General features: G+C 40.3%; 1 protein-coding gene and 1 long non-coding RNA gene across 3 annotated transcripts; one reads left to right on the top strand and one right to left on the bottom strand.

The window, feature by feature from the left end:
- Nucleotides 1–1,034: 1,034 nt before the first annotated feature.
- On the top strand, nt 1,035–14,242 carry LOC109852542 (protein lethal(2)essential for life). Of its 2 annotated transcripts, none has more exons than XM_020423788.1 (3): nt 1,035–6,339; nt 12,459–12,680; nt 13,847–14,242. In XM_020423788.1, the coding sequence occupies exons 1-3, from the start codon at nt 6,091–6,093 to the stop codon at nt 13,958–13,960; spliced, it is 585 nt and encodes a 194-aa protein (XP_020279377.1). In that variant the 5' UTR covers nt 1,035–6,090; the 3' UTR covers nt 13,961–14,242. The 2 variants fall into 2 exon arrangements, with proteins under 2 accessions (XP_020279377.1, XP_020279376.1); XM_020423787.1 differs by lacking the exon at nt 13,847–14,242 and having other exon boundaries at nt 1,035–3,487; nt 6,091–6,339; nt 12,459–12,957.
- On the bottom strand, nt 12,888–14,840 carry LOC109852543. Its single transcript, XR_002250008.1, has 3 exons — nt 14,680–14,840; nt 13,653–13,771; nt 12,888–12,987 (listed from the first exon to the last, which is right to left on the bottom strand). It is a non-coding gene; the product is annotated as an uncharacterized LOC109852543 (long non-coding RNA).
- Nucleotides 14,841–18,508: the final 3,668 nt, after the last annotated feature.

Genomic DNA, 18,508 nt, shown 5'->3' with positions numbered 1-18,508 from the left:
TAATGCCACTTATTTTGTGAGTTTTGTTTTCAAGCATATATGATTATGTTTCAAGCACTAATTCGAGGAAATCTAGATCTTATCATCGAAATTATTATCGAAATTAATTTTCGTTCTCCCGTTTACGTCTTGCTACAAGATATTTTGCTGGTATATTGTGTGAAGTCGGGTTTCAAGATACCTTTCAATCGAACAAGAAATCGATACTTATTTTTTCTTCTAGGTAACTACTAGAATCCGTGCCGAATAAGTGAATGCTTTCTTTCATCTAAATACTAGTAATTTGTATCGCTAACCACTTGCCTTGGGAGACTAAAGCTTAGTAAATTTTTTTTTTTCATTTTTAAAATTTTTTTTATCAATATATTCTAACGCGATAATTCTACGGTCGTAACACGGAGATATTTTGGATTGCGTGACGTGAATTTACTTCATTTTCACAGGATATACGCGTATTGTTGCGCGTGTGTTGTTTATCGTTGATGATAAGTAGTGTAACTTTTAGACGAAGCATGAATCAAAAGCTATTGTGGCTCATGGGTTTTTTTATCAGCATTTGTCGCTTGTATACGAAATTCCCGTAGGAATATCAAGTGTAGCTAATTTTAGGATCATCACACCCTTAATATTATTAAGGCTATATATATATATATATGTATATATTAATATACAATTAGTTCGAAGTTGTCTCCGTACATATTATAATTCTATTATATTCAATAATATATTTTCTAATTCGGACGTTGACATCTCTCTTCAAAGAGCACGCAGAGAGAAAACAAAAGAGCGGTTTGTTGTTTTTCAACCTACGTCGATTGACTCGGTTGTTGCTAATATATGAAAATCTCACGTTTTTTTTCCTAACTCTTGCGTGAACTTTTGGCGTGAGGCACTCTCCGCGCGTGTGCCTCTCTCGATGAAATTAAAATCATTTGAAATATTGAAAGTGTGTATTGTACGAAGATTTTTTTTGGACTAAATGTATAAATAATATATATATGTATATGTAATATAATGCATATGTAATATATATAAATTATATATATATGTAATAATTAGATACAATTATTATATATGTATATATGTGTATATATATGTAAATATGTATCTATGCGGTGTATCTTTTCTGTGACAAATCGAAGAGTTTTCATTGGTATTAAACCATTTGACTCGTATTTAATCAGTTTAATTTTAACTTATCAACCCTTTACACTTACAGGTGTTCTCAGATCGCGAAGTATAAACACGTTTGAATTGAGTTTATTTTCTAATTAAAGAATTTGTGTAATTTACATTTTATTATTTCGCGCACCTATACCAGCACTTGGGCTCTTATTAACCGTAATGTTATTTCCTTTAGAATGTTTCACGCGTGATACATTTTTTTTTTTTTTTTTTTTTTTTTTGACGCTGGCATTTTTTTTTTTTTTTGTTTGTTCCCGATTAGGTTCACAGTAGCACGTGCCGATGATTGTTAAATTTCGACAATTAATTTGCAAAACAAGATCACACAGTCACTTCCCGTGTGTGACTCAAGTCAAGTGCAAAGAGTCAATATAATAAGCCACGTTTGGACCAGACGCAATATTGTCGATAACAATGTGTTGGCACAACGCGTTGTCTTTTTCGTGTTCAAGCGACTGTAACGAAATTGTTTCCAACTTTTGTTGCCAGCAATGTCGCGCCAGTCTATAATCAAGATATATAAGTATGTTAATATAACGCTTAAGTATTATAATTTTGTACGCATAGACTTAAGATCTTCCTTATTTAGTAGTTCTTTTGTAGTTTTCTTATAAGTATTTTTTTCGACTCTTTTAAGAACGTTTTTTTTTTTTTTATGTCGTTTAGTTACGTTGATTAGATTACTTCATTTAGATTACTTCGTACGATATGATATTGTGCGAGACAATCCGCATCGATAAAGAAAAACTCTCCGTCTCCATCAATTGTACATCTTCTCTTATTTTTTTTTTTTTTTTTTGTTCTTTCTTTATTTTCGGAATATTATCTCTCTCTCGCGCGAAGCAACACACACACTGAAAAACTGAAACTCGCAAACTTAATCTCTCGCGTGCACTATACTGTCGGGTAAAACTTGATTAAATCTGTAGAACTCAAAAAAACGAGAGAGAGAGATTCGCGTCTATTCACTAAGTGTATTAGTGCAAAGCTAACACCGGCGTTAACTCTTTTTTTTCTCACACACGCATATTAATAAACGAGAAAGAAGCAAATCGAAGGAAGATAAAACGTAATCCTAAGAAGAAGAAAAATAACACTGTAATCCTAAAATAAGACGCGCAGGCAATGTCCAAAGAAAGAGTTCTTTTAGCATTCTCCGCGTTGTTTTCTGAATTCTCTTTTCTCGATTGATTTTTCGATTTCACGCGTTTTTTCTTCGTGAGATCCGAGTTTCGTTTACTCGACGTCGTTTCGTAAATCGACGTTTTACTTGCGAACAATCAAAGATTAATTTTTGGTTCGCTACAAAGGGAGATCTTGATCGTCACGAATAACGACGAGAATGCGCTATTTTCTATTTCGGTTAGTTTCTGTTTCTTGCTCAGCGAGGTTGAACCAAAGCTTCGGGAGAACGGCTGATATTTCGATCGGTACGATCTCTTTGATTACGCGCTGCATAAAGCTGAATACGCGTAACGACGCTGTCGCGTCCTACATAACCGAGCCGTTAGAAATTCTCTTTCATATATTCGCACCAGGGACATTTTTCATCGTCAATGGGAACAGACCGTGATTATCATTGTGTAAGAATTTTTCACGAGTTAGTTAAGGGTTAACATATCAACGTGTAACGCTGTGACACTTAAGTGTTAAGCTTAATTTGGAGGCTTTAATACAACACCGTTTTTCGATTTCTCTTCTCGAATCGCGTACGATCCGAGCGGTTCGACGAGCGAAACGCTATCTGCTTCAACGCTTCAACGTTTCACGCGAATAGGAAAGTTCAGCAACGAATCGACGTCGGCTTTGAACAGTCGTGGCGGTGTTGCTGTCGCAGAGAAACAATTTCGTCATCTTTCCCGCCCTCATCGACTGACTCATCGTCGAATCATCTCGCTCGACCGAAAAAAAAAAACCGAGTCGACAAGAAAAGTCGCGCGGTGAAAATCTAAGTAGCTTCGCGAGAATATAACGAGAATGCGGGGCTTATAGCTTGATGTTCGCCATGTATCGCGGGTACCTACGCGCGTCGGTTTCGATAGCCAAAATCCCGCCTCGCGGGAAACTCGATGGTGTGTATTCTTGGACAAGAACATTCAGCGAACTACGTCACTTGACATTGTGAGAAAGCAACACGCCTCCGCATCGCGACGTCGACCGACGGACTATTTAGGATGGATCCGCGATTCGCGCCTCCTCAGAAGTCGACTCGACGACTCTGAAATCGCGTCCGGTTGAAGCTTTTCGTCGGAAAATAATCGATCAAGATCTTTTCTCTCTTTTTTCTCACGTTCCACGAAAGGTACGGTAGCAGTGTTCTTTGAGTTTGCGTTTCTCTCGTGTGAATGCAATGTGTGCAATTCTCTTCTCTGTGAGATTCAGAGAGTGTGTATGTGTACATACTGTTGGAATTCTTTCATTATCCCGCCGCGTCCTCACTAGCCCATTAATTATCAAAACGTACATCTATCGATATTATAAACTTACACTAACACGTAAGTAAGTGGTATTCATACGTTTATAATCCGATCATTTAAGTTCATTTCATTCAAGTCGGTGATATTACGTTTCTGATATTATGTTAAAGGATTAACACCTAAGTAAGTCGCGAAGATATATATCTTTGTCAACTTAACTACTAATTAGCAGCACATTACTTACTCCAATATTGTTTGTGCGAGATAATCTTAGCCTAAATATATCTGCGTCTTTTTGTACGTCCTTCACCATCCGGATGTCTCGTTCACGGACGTTCCGCCTAACGTGTCGGTTATTCTAATAAGAGCGATTTTTTTATCTTTTTCATTATGGTACTTTTTCTTTCCCGGTAATCGGTGTCTGATAGTCGTGAATCGTCCTAGTAGTAGTAATAGTAGTAGTAGTAGAAGTACCGAATAGTCTTAAACCTAGTAATATCGAAGTCGCCTATCTGAATGTATCACCTATCTGATGAACATCTAGCTGAATCATCGTTGTTCCGCCACTTGGTTGGTCGATACTTTAAAATTTTCCTGGTATAATCCGTTAACTTAACACGTTATTGACGGATAAATGCAAACGATTTTGGTTGGTTGTCAAGATTCCGGTACATTGCGGTGCATCGCGAAGCGGAACGTAACGGGCGCTAGCGCCGAAAGTAATTGGTCTCGTCAATGAAGTGTTAAGATTGGACCCTCGCTTAATTCTCAACGTGTTTCCTACGCGAACGGATCCTAGCTTCACGATCGCTCTCTATCTTACGCGTTTTACGACTAGTGTCAGTGCACTTTTTTTTTTTAGATCTTAATTTTTAGTTTGCTCCTTTTTGTATTATTATCCGTTACACGAAAACAAAACCAAAAAAACATCGCGATTCTTCCAACAATTTTTTTTTTTTAGGATTATTGTTCGACGCTTAATCGTGAAATATATAACTAGTTTAGTCTAAAGTATCACTAGTTATTTAGCCTAATGGGCGTCACTTTTACTCAAAGTCGCAAGTCTATCTATGCATTTGTTGCTTTTGACGTCCATTATTCGTCTTGCTGATACGTATATTAAATTATTATACAGTGCAAATTGTGTGGATTATCTCTCTGGCACGCATGTATTAATCGTATCGCGAGGGAAGACGTGTGTTTTAATTTTGTTTATAATATTTCCGTGACATCCTGTACTCAAAGTTGAGAATTTTCTGTGTATTTTTATACTGACACACCGATGTGCGTGTTAAAACATTGCAAAACGCATTAGAATTCGTATAAATTTTTTTACGTAGCTCAAAAGAAAAAATTTAAGCAAAGAAAGAAAAGCACACGTGTAAACACTCAAGTTTATAGAGTATCAGTTCAAGTGATTGTTATGCGTTAAGTGATTGTTTACTTTCTTACTGGCTGTTAATTAGTGGTAATTATTAACTTTAATTACTAACGGTAATTTACTGTTAACTGTAATTAATTATTAACTTTAATTACTAACGGTAATTTACTGTTAGCCTAAAATTACTTAACTATATTCGGCTTTTCAAACTGAGTAAGCCTATCGTAATTAGGCCTGAGTAATAAACGTATGTATAGGGGACTTACACGTATGATTTTAAGGGACTTAGCAGCTAATAGCTCGCGTCTTATCATTGTATGCGACTTATGTGTGAGATTTACTTATTGGAATGCAATTTTGAATTTGAATAGTTTCTTTTCTGTAATCGAGATGCGCTTCGACAGCAATAAGATTGTGTCGAGAGATCGATTGTGATTTTCTTCTACTACATAATCCACAGAAATATTTTTTTTTTTCTAATAAAAATGTTCCAATGTGATTTTAATCAAATGCGGGGTAAAGTTTAAAGAGCACAAATTGTCAATAGAGATAAGCAAACGTTTGTGAAAGCCATAAGCTAGAATTTTGACAGATCATCAACTAAAATCGTTGATTTCCCAAACGATAACTTTTCAATCAATCAGCCGGTTAATCTGGTTCGGGCTCATTTATTTAATTGCTTTTATAATATTTTTTGTGTTAAGAAAAATCAAGAGAGCAATGATCGTCTAGTTTTTTGTCAATCAAGTTAATTGGAATACATTGATTTATACATCAACCGTGTTTAGTTCCTATCGGAGCAACCTATGTCCGGTTTTTTTTTTTTTTTTGTTTAACCCTATCCGATTAAGTTAGATATTAATGATTAATGGAGACTTAGCGAGATTTACCGAGTTATTCTAATTATAGGATTTTTGGAATTACCGCCTCGATCATTCACACGCGTGAGAATCACGCCCGGGACGTCTTTACTTTATCTTTTCACGTTATCATTATCATGTTCCTCGTTCTATATGACTAAAGGACTTAACTACCCTTAAAAACTCTACGACTTAATGACCATCATTATTGCCCTGCATTACTAGCGGTTGTTGATTCTTATCGCAGATGTCGGTCGTGCCGCTCGTCTTCCGCGATTGGTGGGACGATATCGAACGCCCGGTCTCCCGGCTCTTGGACCAGCACTTCGGCACCGGTCTCCACCGAGATGATCTGATCTCGAATCTTACCGGACTCGGCCTCAATCGACCCCTACGATCGGTCTTCGGAAACACGTACTACCGACCGTGGCGGAACGTGACGCGTCAAAACTCAAGTGGATCCAGCACGATCCAGCTGGACAAGGATAATTTCCAGGTTGGTAATCGCACATTCGAAATCGATTTCGCGCACAGACAACAAAACGAGAACGTCGTGCAAAGATCGGATCGAAAATCAATTTCGCAATATTACTACCATGTGAATCTTCGCAATCGTGAAAGCTCTCTCTTTTTTTTTAATGATTTCGTGGATCTCAGACAAACGTATCTAATCTCAGTTTAGTCTCGCGGACATCTTTATTCGGTATATTTTGTGGCTTGGCTACCTTTTGCATTCGAGTGGATATTATAAATTTTTATTGATGTCATAATTTATGCGCGTTTCTAAAATGCTGTCAAATCACTTTTCTTTTTAGATTCGAGAGATAATTTTTCTCGATTTACGTGTTTGGATTGTTATTACAAATATTTTTGTCCGGTTCGTTGCATCGAGTGAGAGTGCGAGAACTTTCAGATCAGACTAGATGATATGACCTAGAGAAAATGTAATTCTTTTTCGCGATCATGCTCGTCTAAATAACGTGACGTTACTTGTAGAGTTTTGTTATACTTTTGTCAAACAATTCAGTGCTTCGTTTTCACGAAAGATGGCCTCAAGTTATATAAAAGAGTTCGCGTTCGTAAGGAAGATTTTGTTCTTTGCTACCGTAACTCCGTTATCGTTTGTCGTTATGATGTCCGGTATGTTTTTTTTTCCCCAAGTTTCTTTCACTCTCAGTTACTTGTATACCGCTTAATTTAACTAACGTGCAAGGTTTCTTTGTTTGAGACGGACTTATTATATTCGTAGTAATAAACGTACAGTCATAAACTTATCGCATTCGTAGTAATAACACGGCGTTTTCACTCACAGCTAAATTCAATGCAAGAGTTGCAATATAATGAGTTTAATCAGATAACGCTAATAACATGTTCCAAGTTGTCCCTTTTTTTTGTGGAGCCACTAACTAGCGTTCTGTTTTTATTTTTTTGTTTAGTTTGTAAATGCTTCAAATTTTGTGACAAATATTATATGTTACCACAGCGGGAAGTAATGCTGCAAACGGTCCAATTCTGTCTCTCTTTCGCAGAATCCCGCGGCATAGCTATGCCGCGGGATTCTGCGAAAGAGAGCAATTGGCCGCAAATTATGACAAAACTAATAGAAATTCAAGACTTTGCTGTTTTCACGCTACGTAATATGGATATAATCGACTTAATAACAACAATCGATAATGTACGATAAAACTAATCAGCCCTCAATTTTTCACTTGGAATTTCACCGCCAATTTTATTTCAAAAATTTTTTGTTACTCTAAATTGCTTGTAATTTATCTCTGCAAACCGCCTCGTTGCTCTTTTGATGATTTTATTCAAGTTCCGAAAAAAAAACCCTTACGTATATCTCGAGTGACAAACGAGAAACAAAAAACTACCTTTATGTCATAGTATTTTCTTGCCGAGTTTTGTGCGTATTTTGTTTCGTTCGATCTGATTTCGGCAAGAAAGCGCAAACGAGAAGCAACGCGCGTTAAAATTACAACGAAACGCTTTCTGAACGCGAGTGATTCAACGCGATATTTTCGGAAAGAGGGAGATACGTTTCTGAGGTATTATTTTTATTCGAGGTTTGAGTAATCTCGCGGAACCGCTCGCGACTGCTGTCGCGCAACTTTTTCCGAATTTGGAAAAAGTTGCGCGACAGCGGTTGCGAATCTCGGTGCGGGTTTTACAAGATGCGGTTTTACAAGACGCGACTTTTTACGTATATGGATCGGATCTCCGAAAGTTTCGAAAGTTCCTAACTTACGAAGTCACGATTCACGATTGTGTGCGTGTACCTATACACGATTAACACGCGCTGCGCTGTTATATGCCAATTATCTTACGCCGCAGTTACGCTAAAAAAAAAACACAGTATACGACTATTACAATTATTCGGAGCCGAACAATCAGACACGTCAGAGAAGCTCCTTTCTCCTAGACTAAATTTCGTCGTCGTTCTTTAACTGAGTGGTCACTCCTCCTTATCTTTAATTCGATATTCGTACGTAGAAATCGGATGAATCGTATGTTCAGAAGCAACGCCTTTCCTCCACGAACTGACCGTCGCGCGGACAAAAGAAAAAGTTGCCTCGTCTCTATATCTGGTCTCTCTTTCTCTATATCAGGCAATTACATGCGTGTTTAGTATTAGCATAGAGTTCGAACTGGATAAAACGCCCGTAAGATCTATTTTTATTGATCCCTAGTGATGGTTCAATTGTCTTCGAGATCGCTCAGACACCTACCGTAAACTTAGTAACTCGACAGCAATATCGATCGTTAACTTACATCAAATACGTGACCATACTACTATACTCGCCTAACGCAATTTTCACTTTATCAATGCGCACGCACGCAAGTAAATTTTCTTTTTTATTTATTTGTGTTTTTGAATTATTTGCTGTGAGAGTGTGTGTGTGTGTGTGTCGTGACACACGATCAAATTCGTAAATTTGCTAAAAGTATTCGGTCCTGTTGTATTTTTTTTTGAATGTTTTTAGTCTTCTTACATTTAATTTTTTTTTGTTTATCTCGAAAGTATGAAAGTTACGATACACAAACGATACACAAACAACGAATGGACTATTTATTGCGTGTTACACATAACTTAATCACGGCTCAAGCGTGTTATCGTTTTTTTTCTTTTTACTCGTTTACTGATTACCAGGGGATAGAAAATTAATAAGTGTTTTTCAGTATGTTTCTTCACGTCTTTTTTACGTCTCGAGAAAGAGTTTCGAATACAGGAATGCGATCGATTATGCGTGGTGCAACGTAAGCTCTGACAATTATACTTAAACAATATATTAACTTATTCCAAATATCATCAGATTAGGTTTACTCTTGTTTTGTTTTTTCTTTTAACAGCTCGAGAAAGTGCGATGCATTGCGCGTTGCATTGACACAAGCTACTTTCTGACGGTTACAAGAAATCTCGAGTGATATCCTACGAAAAAAAAATTACCGATATATATATATATATATATGTGTATGAATATATATATGTATAATAGGCGTAGTATAGATATTTTTCTTATTATCCTCTATCGAAAAAACGAGTAGCGGCGAATCGTAGTTGTATTTCGAAATCTAGAAAAGTCGCGGAGGGGGGGAAAACGACAAATATGAAAAACCGGAGATGAACGGGAATGACAGAGGGGCGCATTCGTAAGAGGGAGAACAAAAGAGAAAAGAGGGTCGAAAGGAAAGATGAGGAAGGGGGTCAAAAAGGGGCTTAAAGGAAAGGGTCAAAACGTTGCGAACAAAGACTTCTATTTACAGTGGGCTCAAACGCGGGCTCAAACTTAATCTCGAAGGGGATGAATCAGCCGTGCGGCCATCAGAAAAGGAAAGAAAAAAAAAGCAAGTACGGGGGGGGAGAGGGAGAAGGGGAGAAGAGTTCGAAACTCAACGTAAGGGACGGGAGAAACTCAACGCTCGCTAGGGGTGCCTAAGGAAACGAATGAAAAATTCGGAACACCAGAAGGCCCGAAAAACCGATGCATGCGTGGTCTGTCGCAGCTGCCACTGTGCATACACATTACACGACGCATAATCATGCGATCGCGTACATACGCGACGCGTGAGATCGGCTGGCAACTCGGTTTCACGACGGATGACTTGAATACGACGAGCGTGTTCGGATCTCGGGCTGTTTTACGTTCGAGAAGGTGGGTTTTGAGTGTTTTTCCGCGCCCCTCCCTCACGGCGAGGGAGGGCGTGCGAGTGAAACTAGAGATAAACGACTTTTCTTTCTTTCTAAATGAGCTATTTGGTATTTGTTTCTTTTTGTTTTAGCTTAATTTTTTTTTTTTTAATCTTCGATCCACGCCGTTATAGCTTTCTCGTTCGCCGAAATGCTTTACGAAAGACGCGCGTATCAAAAGCGGACGATCGCGCTCGAACGATCTTCCGATCGGTCACGCTACTGTTTCGGAATCTCTATAAAATCACAGTTTTACCACAGTTATCGTTTTTTTTTGTAATCCCTCCTTCTCTTCAAAATTTTTTGCGTTTTTTTTTGTTTAATATTCTCTTTTTGTTATTTTGTCCTCTGTTCCCTCTGCTCTTTTTCCGCGATATTTCCTTGCGCGGTCGCGCGCACTGATCATCCGCCGCGGAATACGGAGATACGTGACTTTCTCGTCTCCCGCTTATTATTATTTTTGTTTTGTTCTTCAAACTACAATTTTCGGATTTTCAGTAAAGTCGCACGTGAGAAATCGCGCGCAGAAGCCACACGGAACAAATGCAAACCGAAAGAGTGAATGTGTACTTGTATATTTATCGCGTCGCGCTTATAATCAGTCTTGTTCGATGAAGGAACCGAGACTTGCGGAGTCGTCTCGGCTTAGCCGAGAGGCCCCCCCGCCTCCTCTTTGAATCAGGAGGGGGGGCACCGCTCGCGCAATGACACCGAGTCCTCCCGGTTCTTCCGACTACAATCTCTGTACAAAAATAAATGTTTTTTGAATATATCCTTCAACAATAGGAATCCTATAAAATGTGACTTTTTTTTGTCTTTCTCTCAGCAGGAAAGCTCGGTGTTTTTTTTCTTATTTGTACAAAATATGTCGCTCTGCGCGCAGCACTCGAGTCGACTCGTTCGCGAACTGATACTTCATATGACTTCCTCCTACTCTTCTTTATTTTTTTTTGGTATTATTTTATTTTCGAACGAAAAAAAAGTGCACAGCCAATCTCATCTTTCGCCAGTTTTGTCTTCGCGTTCGCGCGCTCACCGAGCGGCCCCCGGGATCACCCGGAGAGGCTCGGTTTGCGTGTTCCTACCACCGTCAGTTGTTGAAGCTTCTTTGCTTTACACGACAAAAAAAAAATCAGAATACAATCTTTTATCTTTTTTTTTTTTTTTTTTTATGATTTTTTTACGTTTGTTATGTTTTATGCGTGTCGGCTTCTGACGTTCAGAGCGAGAAGCTCATTCAGAGCGAGAAGCTATTCTCTCAATTTCGCGAAAGAAATCGGCCGCTACGGCGAGCCGCGTCGCTCCCGGCGCCGTGCTCTCGATCCCCGCGGAAGAAATCGGTCGCTACGGCGAGCCGTTTTGCTCCCGGCGCCGTGCGAATTCGCGATAAGCAAAGAGGATCGCCTAACTCGGATAATGCATGCTCGCTTTTTTTTGCTCGTCAATAAAAAAGAGAAAAAAGATATAATGAAATAGTCTCACACAAACAAACAAAAATCACCTACTTGTATGTGTGCTCGTTTCTTTTCGTTGGTAAAAAAAAAAAAAGAACAATCTCACACAAGTAGGTGCACCCGACAACTACATCTTCCCGGCTTTGTTTTATACCGTAACGCGTGATAAACTATAAGAGACGTGGAGGATTACATATGAGATATTCGGTAGCCTAGAAACGAAAGAGAGGGCACGCCGTTTTACAACGTGTGTATTTATCTGACCGTTGGGAGAGGGAGGGAGGTTTCTAGAACGATGATCGAATTAACATTTTCCTTTTGTCGCGGAAACTCCAACAACCGGGCCGGCGCCCGGTTTCGGCGAAACCGGTCCCGGATGGCAACGCCCCGACGCGGAAACGCGAAAGAACGAATGAACGTATATACGAAGGGCTCCAGATAATGAGTCGGGACAATTGTGCGTAAGATAGCCTTGCTTCTTTTCTTTCGTTTGCTTTTCTTATTTATAGAGTATGCGTTGTATGAGAGTTAGAGATCCTCTCTTCCGGAGGATGATACACGATTAGCCGGGACAAAAGAAACAGAAACCTAAACCTTTGGCACCTATCGGCGCCTCGTTGTATTATCGGATTTTAAAGAAACCTAAACGCTAATATTCGCAAGAAAGAAATAGCAACAAATCTTATACCGCTCAGAACATTGCTCGGAAACGTTAATTTAAATTTTTTTTTGTCGAAGTAACTCCTCGCTCGGAGCGTGTGATTGATACTTAACTTTCGCTCTATAGACGCATAATCGATGATGTAGCTTGCGCTTTGGTTCGTATTGATTTTTGTTTGGTTTTTCTATTTGCGAAATTTCTGCTGTTGTCGATGGCGCTCCGGGAAGAAGAATCCTGAACAAGGCTAATGATATCGCCGGGGTGTGTGACCCTCACAGAAGCTATACGCTCTCTCTCTTTCTGATCCGCAGGTGATACTTGACGTGCAACAATTCTCACCGGACGAGATCACGGTGAAGACGGTCGACAACCACGTTATTGTCGAAGCCAAGCACGAGGAGAGGCAAGACGAGCACGGCTACATCAGCAGGCACTTCGTACGCAGATACGTCCTGCCGTCGTCACACAACCTCGACAACGTCACCTCAACCCTCTCCTCGGATGGTGTGCTAACTATCACGGCGCCCAAAAAGGTACGCTTCTCCCTATCGAGCCGAGACTTGTGCGCTCAACATCCGATCTGTCCCCTCATTCGCGGACTCGTTCACGAGTCGCGAACGAAGAGAGACCGCTTTCTCTCCCCTTCTCTTTCTCGCTCTCTCTCTCGCCCTCTTTCTCGTCTTTTGTTATAGCTGAGTTGCGGCTTACGTTACATGTTTGATTTTGTGCTTTTTTTTCGATTCCGGACGTTCCCGATGATTGCGCCTCAGTGTGCAGCACTAGAGGAGGCGGATGTGGTTGCCGGGGCGATTTTGGATCAAATTACGAGTCTGCTCTAAACTACAAAACAGAACATGTCTCTCGTTAACCGTGAAATAAAATCGCGCAGCTGGTTTATTATTGGTTCTGCGTCGGGACGAGGCAACATTCGCAATTTTTATTTAAGTCAGTGTGCGTCGATTTTAAAGGAAATTCCTGAAACTCTCTGTGCGTTAATCGCGGTATCGCGCAATTTACAGCGACTGACAAGCAATCGCGAAGAAAATTTATATACGTATTTACTTAACGTCGTGTATGTATTTTTTTGTTAATTAAGTCTCTCCCCCCTTTGGATTTAAAAGCGATTGCATTGTGAGTTTCTATTAAAATCGATGACACTTACTCGAGTGTTCCTCATCAGGAATAATAATATTATATAAACAGTATATATTATTATGTCACTTATATATATATTATTAAAATATTTTTGTCTTTCAGAAACAAAATGACATATGTATAGTTTTTTAAATATTATTTAGAACAAAACTTTTTCTTTTCATTATCAACATAAATACAAGGAACACATTTGTCATTCGTATTTGTCCCGTACCGATCTTACGTAAACCGGTCTTATCGTAAAAGTTTCAACTCTTCGGGTTTATCGTCCCTCTAGAGATGCTACTTCCATTAACTTAATGAATAAAATACTAGCGTGACTACAGCCACAGCTTAACTTGTACGCTTACCTATATTTCGAGGATCTCTTCTCATATTTGTTCAAAGTGTGAAGGAATTTTTCAAATTCTAATCACGCCTGTGTTATCGTCGCGTACGGATTGTTCAAGCACCGACCCCGTAGGGTGCACTAAAAAAACAAACACATCTCTTGTGACACGCTCATCAGATTATTTCTAATACGAGTATTGTTCGCGTTTTTCAGAACGTGACGCCGACTGGCACGGAGAGAGTCATCAGCGTTGTTCAAACGGGAGTGCCAGCTGCCAAGCCGGTTCCCGTCGAAACAACCACCACCACTACTACCATCGTCGACTAACAAGAAACTCTCATTCCGCGACTCGTTCACTCGGTTTTTCTCGATTTTTATCATCGATATAGCGAGAGCAACTTTGTGAAATGACGTAATCGTGCTGCTTTCATTTCTCTCAAATGATTATATCGCAAAATGTTACTTTCTAGCGTATTTGTATAAAATTATAATCCGATATTTTCACACATACACACTCATACTTAAATGTAGAGAATATATTGTACAAGTTATTGCAATTTCTAACTTAATTATATACTTGTGTATCAATAAACATTAACTTTATCTCCATTATCTTCTATTTCAATCAATAAATTGTTAAATCACAGCTTAATTAATTCAAATTACTAAATTCAAGTTAAAATATAAAATTTTAATATTGTTCACTGAAGTAAAACCATTAAAATGTTCGCAAATGTCAACAATATGTTGATGAAGATAGTTGACATTAGATGCAACTAGTGAAGTAAAGCGCGTGACGCGTACTAAAGAAACTTTATCTTTTCTTTAGTACATTATTACGCTTTACTTCAATAATTGCATCTCATTGTCAATTATTCCATAAATCTTCATCAACTAATGACTCTCGAGTCAGCTGTGACATCAACTATCTTCACTACTGAATTACACCAAGACTTTCAATTGCCAATCACGCTTTCTAAAAAAAAAAAAACAAAAAAAAAAAAAAAAGAGAAAAGTAAGCAAAAACCCAATAAAGGGATACCTACGGTAAACTGTCGCGCTCCGCACCTGGTGCCCGCTCGCCTACATTTTCCTGTGCCGGCGGTCTCGACGAAGTAAGAAGCCGAAGTGTGTTACACTGATGGTGGGGGTGAAGAGGGTCTTCGGGTGTTCGCTGCGTCCGAACTGAACCAGGGTTTGTTTACGAATGCGCCGAGGCCGGCCGAGCGGCCGCCTTTTATAGTCGCGCGGCGCTGCGTCGCAACGTCGGAGAAGCTTCGAGAAGCTTCAGTGACGCCGCGCGCACGTAATGCGCAATTGTTGCAATTGATGTTTTTGGGCTTAAATCGTGTCCGAATCCGGTCGCAATGACCATAATCGACTTCGCCGTGACGATATCTGTCGATCTGTATGCTCGCTAATTAGTTTTTTGCACGTTAAATACGAGAAACAAATATCGTCAAAGTATTGATCGGCCCAGGCAGAGCGGGTCGACGAGATTTCTGGCACGTTCGCTCTCCCGGCCGGAACCCCACCATCCGCCCAACCTACACAAACGAGAACGTTCTCTCCCGCCGCCTCCATCATTTCCCACACGACCGGCCTGTGTGTGATGATATAATACGACTGTGTAACGCAGCTGTAATCTACTTTGTGGTCGATTCAGGTCTGTGCGTATCGGCTTGTTTTGCGCCATTTGTTTTGATGGAAGAAATCGCGAGGACCCCGAGATAAAAAGAGAACCGCTTATCGGAGTCTATACATGTATAAATATATTACATAATATGAAGTTACTGCGCAGCGAGGTCCCCTCTTCTTTTTTTTTGTTAGAGATGCTTTTCTCCGACCTTGGTCTTCGCCGTTTGTTCTGTTGGTAATTACTTATTTCTCAAGAGGTCGCCTATTTTCTTTGCACGGCTGATTATACGCGACGGCTAATTTACATTGACTTGGTAAAGACGACACGCAAATTCAGCCTTCAGGCAAACGTGCGCGATAACGAGAGTTCCGTTATCGCCGCGTATAAGATCGCAATTAACAGACAGATTACGAAGTTTATATTTGTTTGTACTTCATTGTGCGAATGATGCTAATAAAAGAGAGAGAGAGAGAAGAACGTCGTCGGTTTGGCGATACAACATTGAGAAATTCATGGCGTGCGCCACACATTGAAACGCTGAAACGCAGTTTCGACGCTCGATGGAGAGAACGTCCATTCGTCCGTTCGTCGTGGTGGGATTTCCTTTACTACGCAGGCAGTAGTCTGGATGACCTTCTAGCCGGTGCGGTGTTTTTATCGAGTTCTCCCTACACGACCGATGATTATTTTTACGAAATTTTTTGAGGTGCGGCCCGACGAACGGACACGCGACGCAACAACGTGTTTGCAAACATCACGGACGCCGGCTTAACTCATATATGCGCCGATATAAGCGCCGATAACAGCGTGAGAATCAGCCGGCACACAAACATTTCGCAAGCATCGCTAACCCATTTTTTTCGCATTTAGCAGCAGATGCGGCGAATCGTAGCACAATACACTTCTTCGCGCATCGCACACATGCAACCGAGATAGAAAAAAAAAAATGTTAAATCTGCATTTTACATTAGAAAAGCAAATTCTCGCAATGGTCTAGCAAGAAAAACCGCAGAAGAATACCGAAAATGTAGCGTACGTTTTTTTTTTTTTTAACACGGTTTTATTATAACGCATAATAGCCGCGATACAACGAGATTGCATAATATTACGTTCGCTTCTCTCTCTCTTCTCGGGTGTATTTACACGGTACCACGGGGGCTGTATTGATTTCCCTTTCATATCGTTCGTTAGTTCGCCCGGGTCGAATGTATTTTCAGCTACAAAAGAACTTCTCTTTAAGCAGATACGCAATTAATGCAATTTTATTCAGAACTGTATTTATACGCGAAGAGAGGGTCTCGCTGATACTTATCTCTTCTCTCGCGACAAAGAAAAAGAGTGAGAGAGATCGTTTTTTGTGGACTAACAACGGCCAAGGATTAGACTATGTAGATGAAAGGGTGAACGAAACTACTACTTATACTTGCGTACTACTTTATATACGCACGGGATCTCGCAGATACTTCGTTACATTCAGGTGTCATTCAGAGCGACGTAATGAAATGCGAAGAAGATAGACGGTTGCTAACAATGTTGCGCTCTGAACGGGAGCGGCCTGTGGGAACTTTCTCGATGCAACGCGCGCTCGAGACCGGTCGTCGCGGAAAATGGTTAACAGTTAGTAGCAAATAACGTATCGTTAGTAAAATAATTTACTGTTATAGCGAGTCGAGAACACGCTTTTTCCGATCTCACGAGGAAGAATCTCTCTTTGCGATACGAAACGCGCTCGCAACTAGCGAGTTTTGCGGCATGCGGGCGACAAACATTTAAATATTCTAAGTTCGCAGTTTATAGAAAATAACGTTTAAAAAGTCCATTTTAACGCTAGATACGAACGTGATAATCTTTGTGAGGTTTTCCTGCGGATTGTTTGCGGTTTAAGTGCGAGATAATCGCGATACACAACGTCTTGTACAAGTTTTGCGAGTATTTTTCTAGAAAATACGTTTTATATAAAAAATAAATGACCGAATTTGGCTAATTGTGAGCGCAGATATTGCACTCTATGATGTTTCCATCGTGTTCGAGAACAGTCGAGGCTGCAGCAGCAGCTAATCGATAGATGCAGGAAGCGAGTTGTATATATATAACGTGTAGAAAGTGTGTATGTTTGTACGTGTGTGTACGCGCGCGCAAGTGTGCGCCAGCCTCAACCAACGGAATAAATGCGTGCTCTTCTCTCGCGATTCATTATTATTGCATTTTATCTGTTATTTCTCTCGTAATTGTTTTGCAATTTGCAATACGTGATATTGCAAATTACGTGTGATAAAATCTATATGCACAACAATTTTTATATTTATAATACATGTAAAGTATAAAACAACGTTGCGACTAATATTAAAAACCTTCCCACGCAAATGACAGACTCGTGTTAGAACAATGATCTGGGGACAAGTTTGTTTTCTTAAAATACACACGTCGCATGGACAGTCAGAGAGCGAATTACGCATAGAGTTGCGCAACATTACCCTTCTAACATCCCTCGCTATATTAAATCTGAAAAAAGTTATTATACTTTATCACAGGGGCAGGGATAATAACTGCGTTGTTGAGGGATGAAAACACATATATTACGCAACGGAAAACATGGGTTGCCTCATCCTAATCGATTCTCGGGATTCGGAACTTCGCCCCGCGAAAGAGAATGAAGTACGCAGCAACAATTCTCCCTCTCCTGAATGACAAGCAAAGTTTACCTCTCGTCACCAGAGAGACACCCCTTGGCTACCCTTGTCCCAAGTTGCTACATAAATAACGTACTCTCACAGCCGCGGCCGGCTTCATGCTCGCCCGAGCACACGATAATCTGCTTAGCCGTCGGACTAATTTTAGTTGCGCCTCGCTGGCGACCTTGAACTCAACGCAGTCACGCCCGGGATGATGATGTTGCGCACATCCGACCGGCGCGTATGTACGCACATACCGTACGTACGCCCGGCAACTTTTCTCGCGAATCTCGAATTCCGGTTGCGCGACCAAAGAAGCCAACCGGTTCGCGATTGTTGCTCGAAGCCGGTCCGCAACGATCCGCCTGTGACACTTGCAACATGACAATACTTCAAGTACGCATTAATTCTACAATAGAGCGGTTTTTGGGCGGTTTGGGCACTCACACGCAAGGTGTGTGCGAACGCGCTGCCTGTTCCCCGGCCGCGCGTTCTCGAAACGTCCGTGAAACGCCCAGCAGGTATCGATCGTTTCTATGACCAGGTCCCAGTCGGCCCCGAGAG

The sequence above is a fragment of the Pseudomyrmex gracilis genome, unplaced genomic scaffold, assembly GCF_002006095.1.
Source record: "Pseudomyrmex gracilis isolate BER0280 unplaced genomic scaffold, ASM200609v1 scaffold_30, whole genome shotgun sequence".
Classification (NCBI taxonomy): domain Eukaryota; kingdom Metazoa; phylum Arthropoda; class Insecta; order Hymenoptera; family Formicidae; genus Pseudomyrmex; species Pseudomyrmex gracilis.
This window is presented reverse-complemented; position numbering and strand designations above follow the sequence as displayed.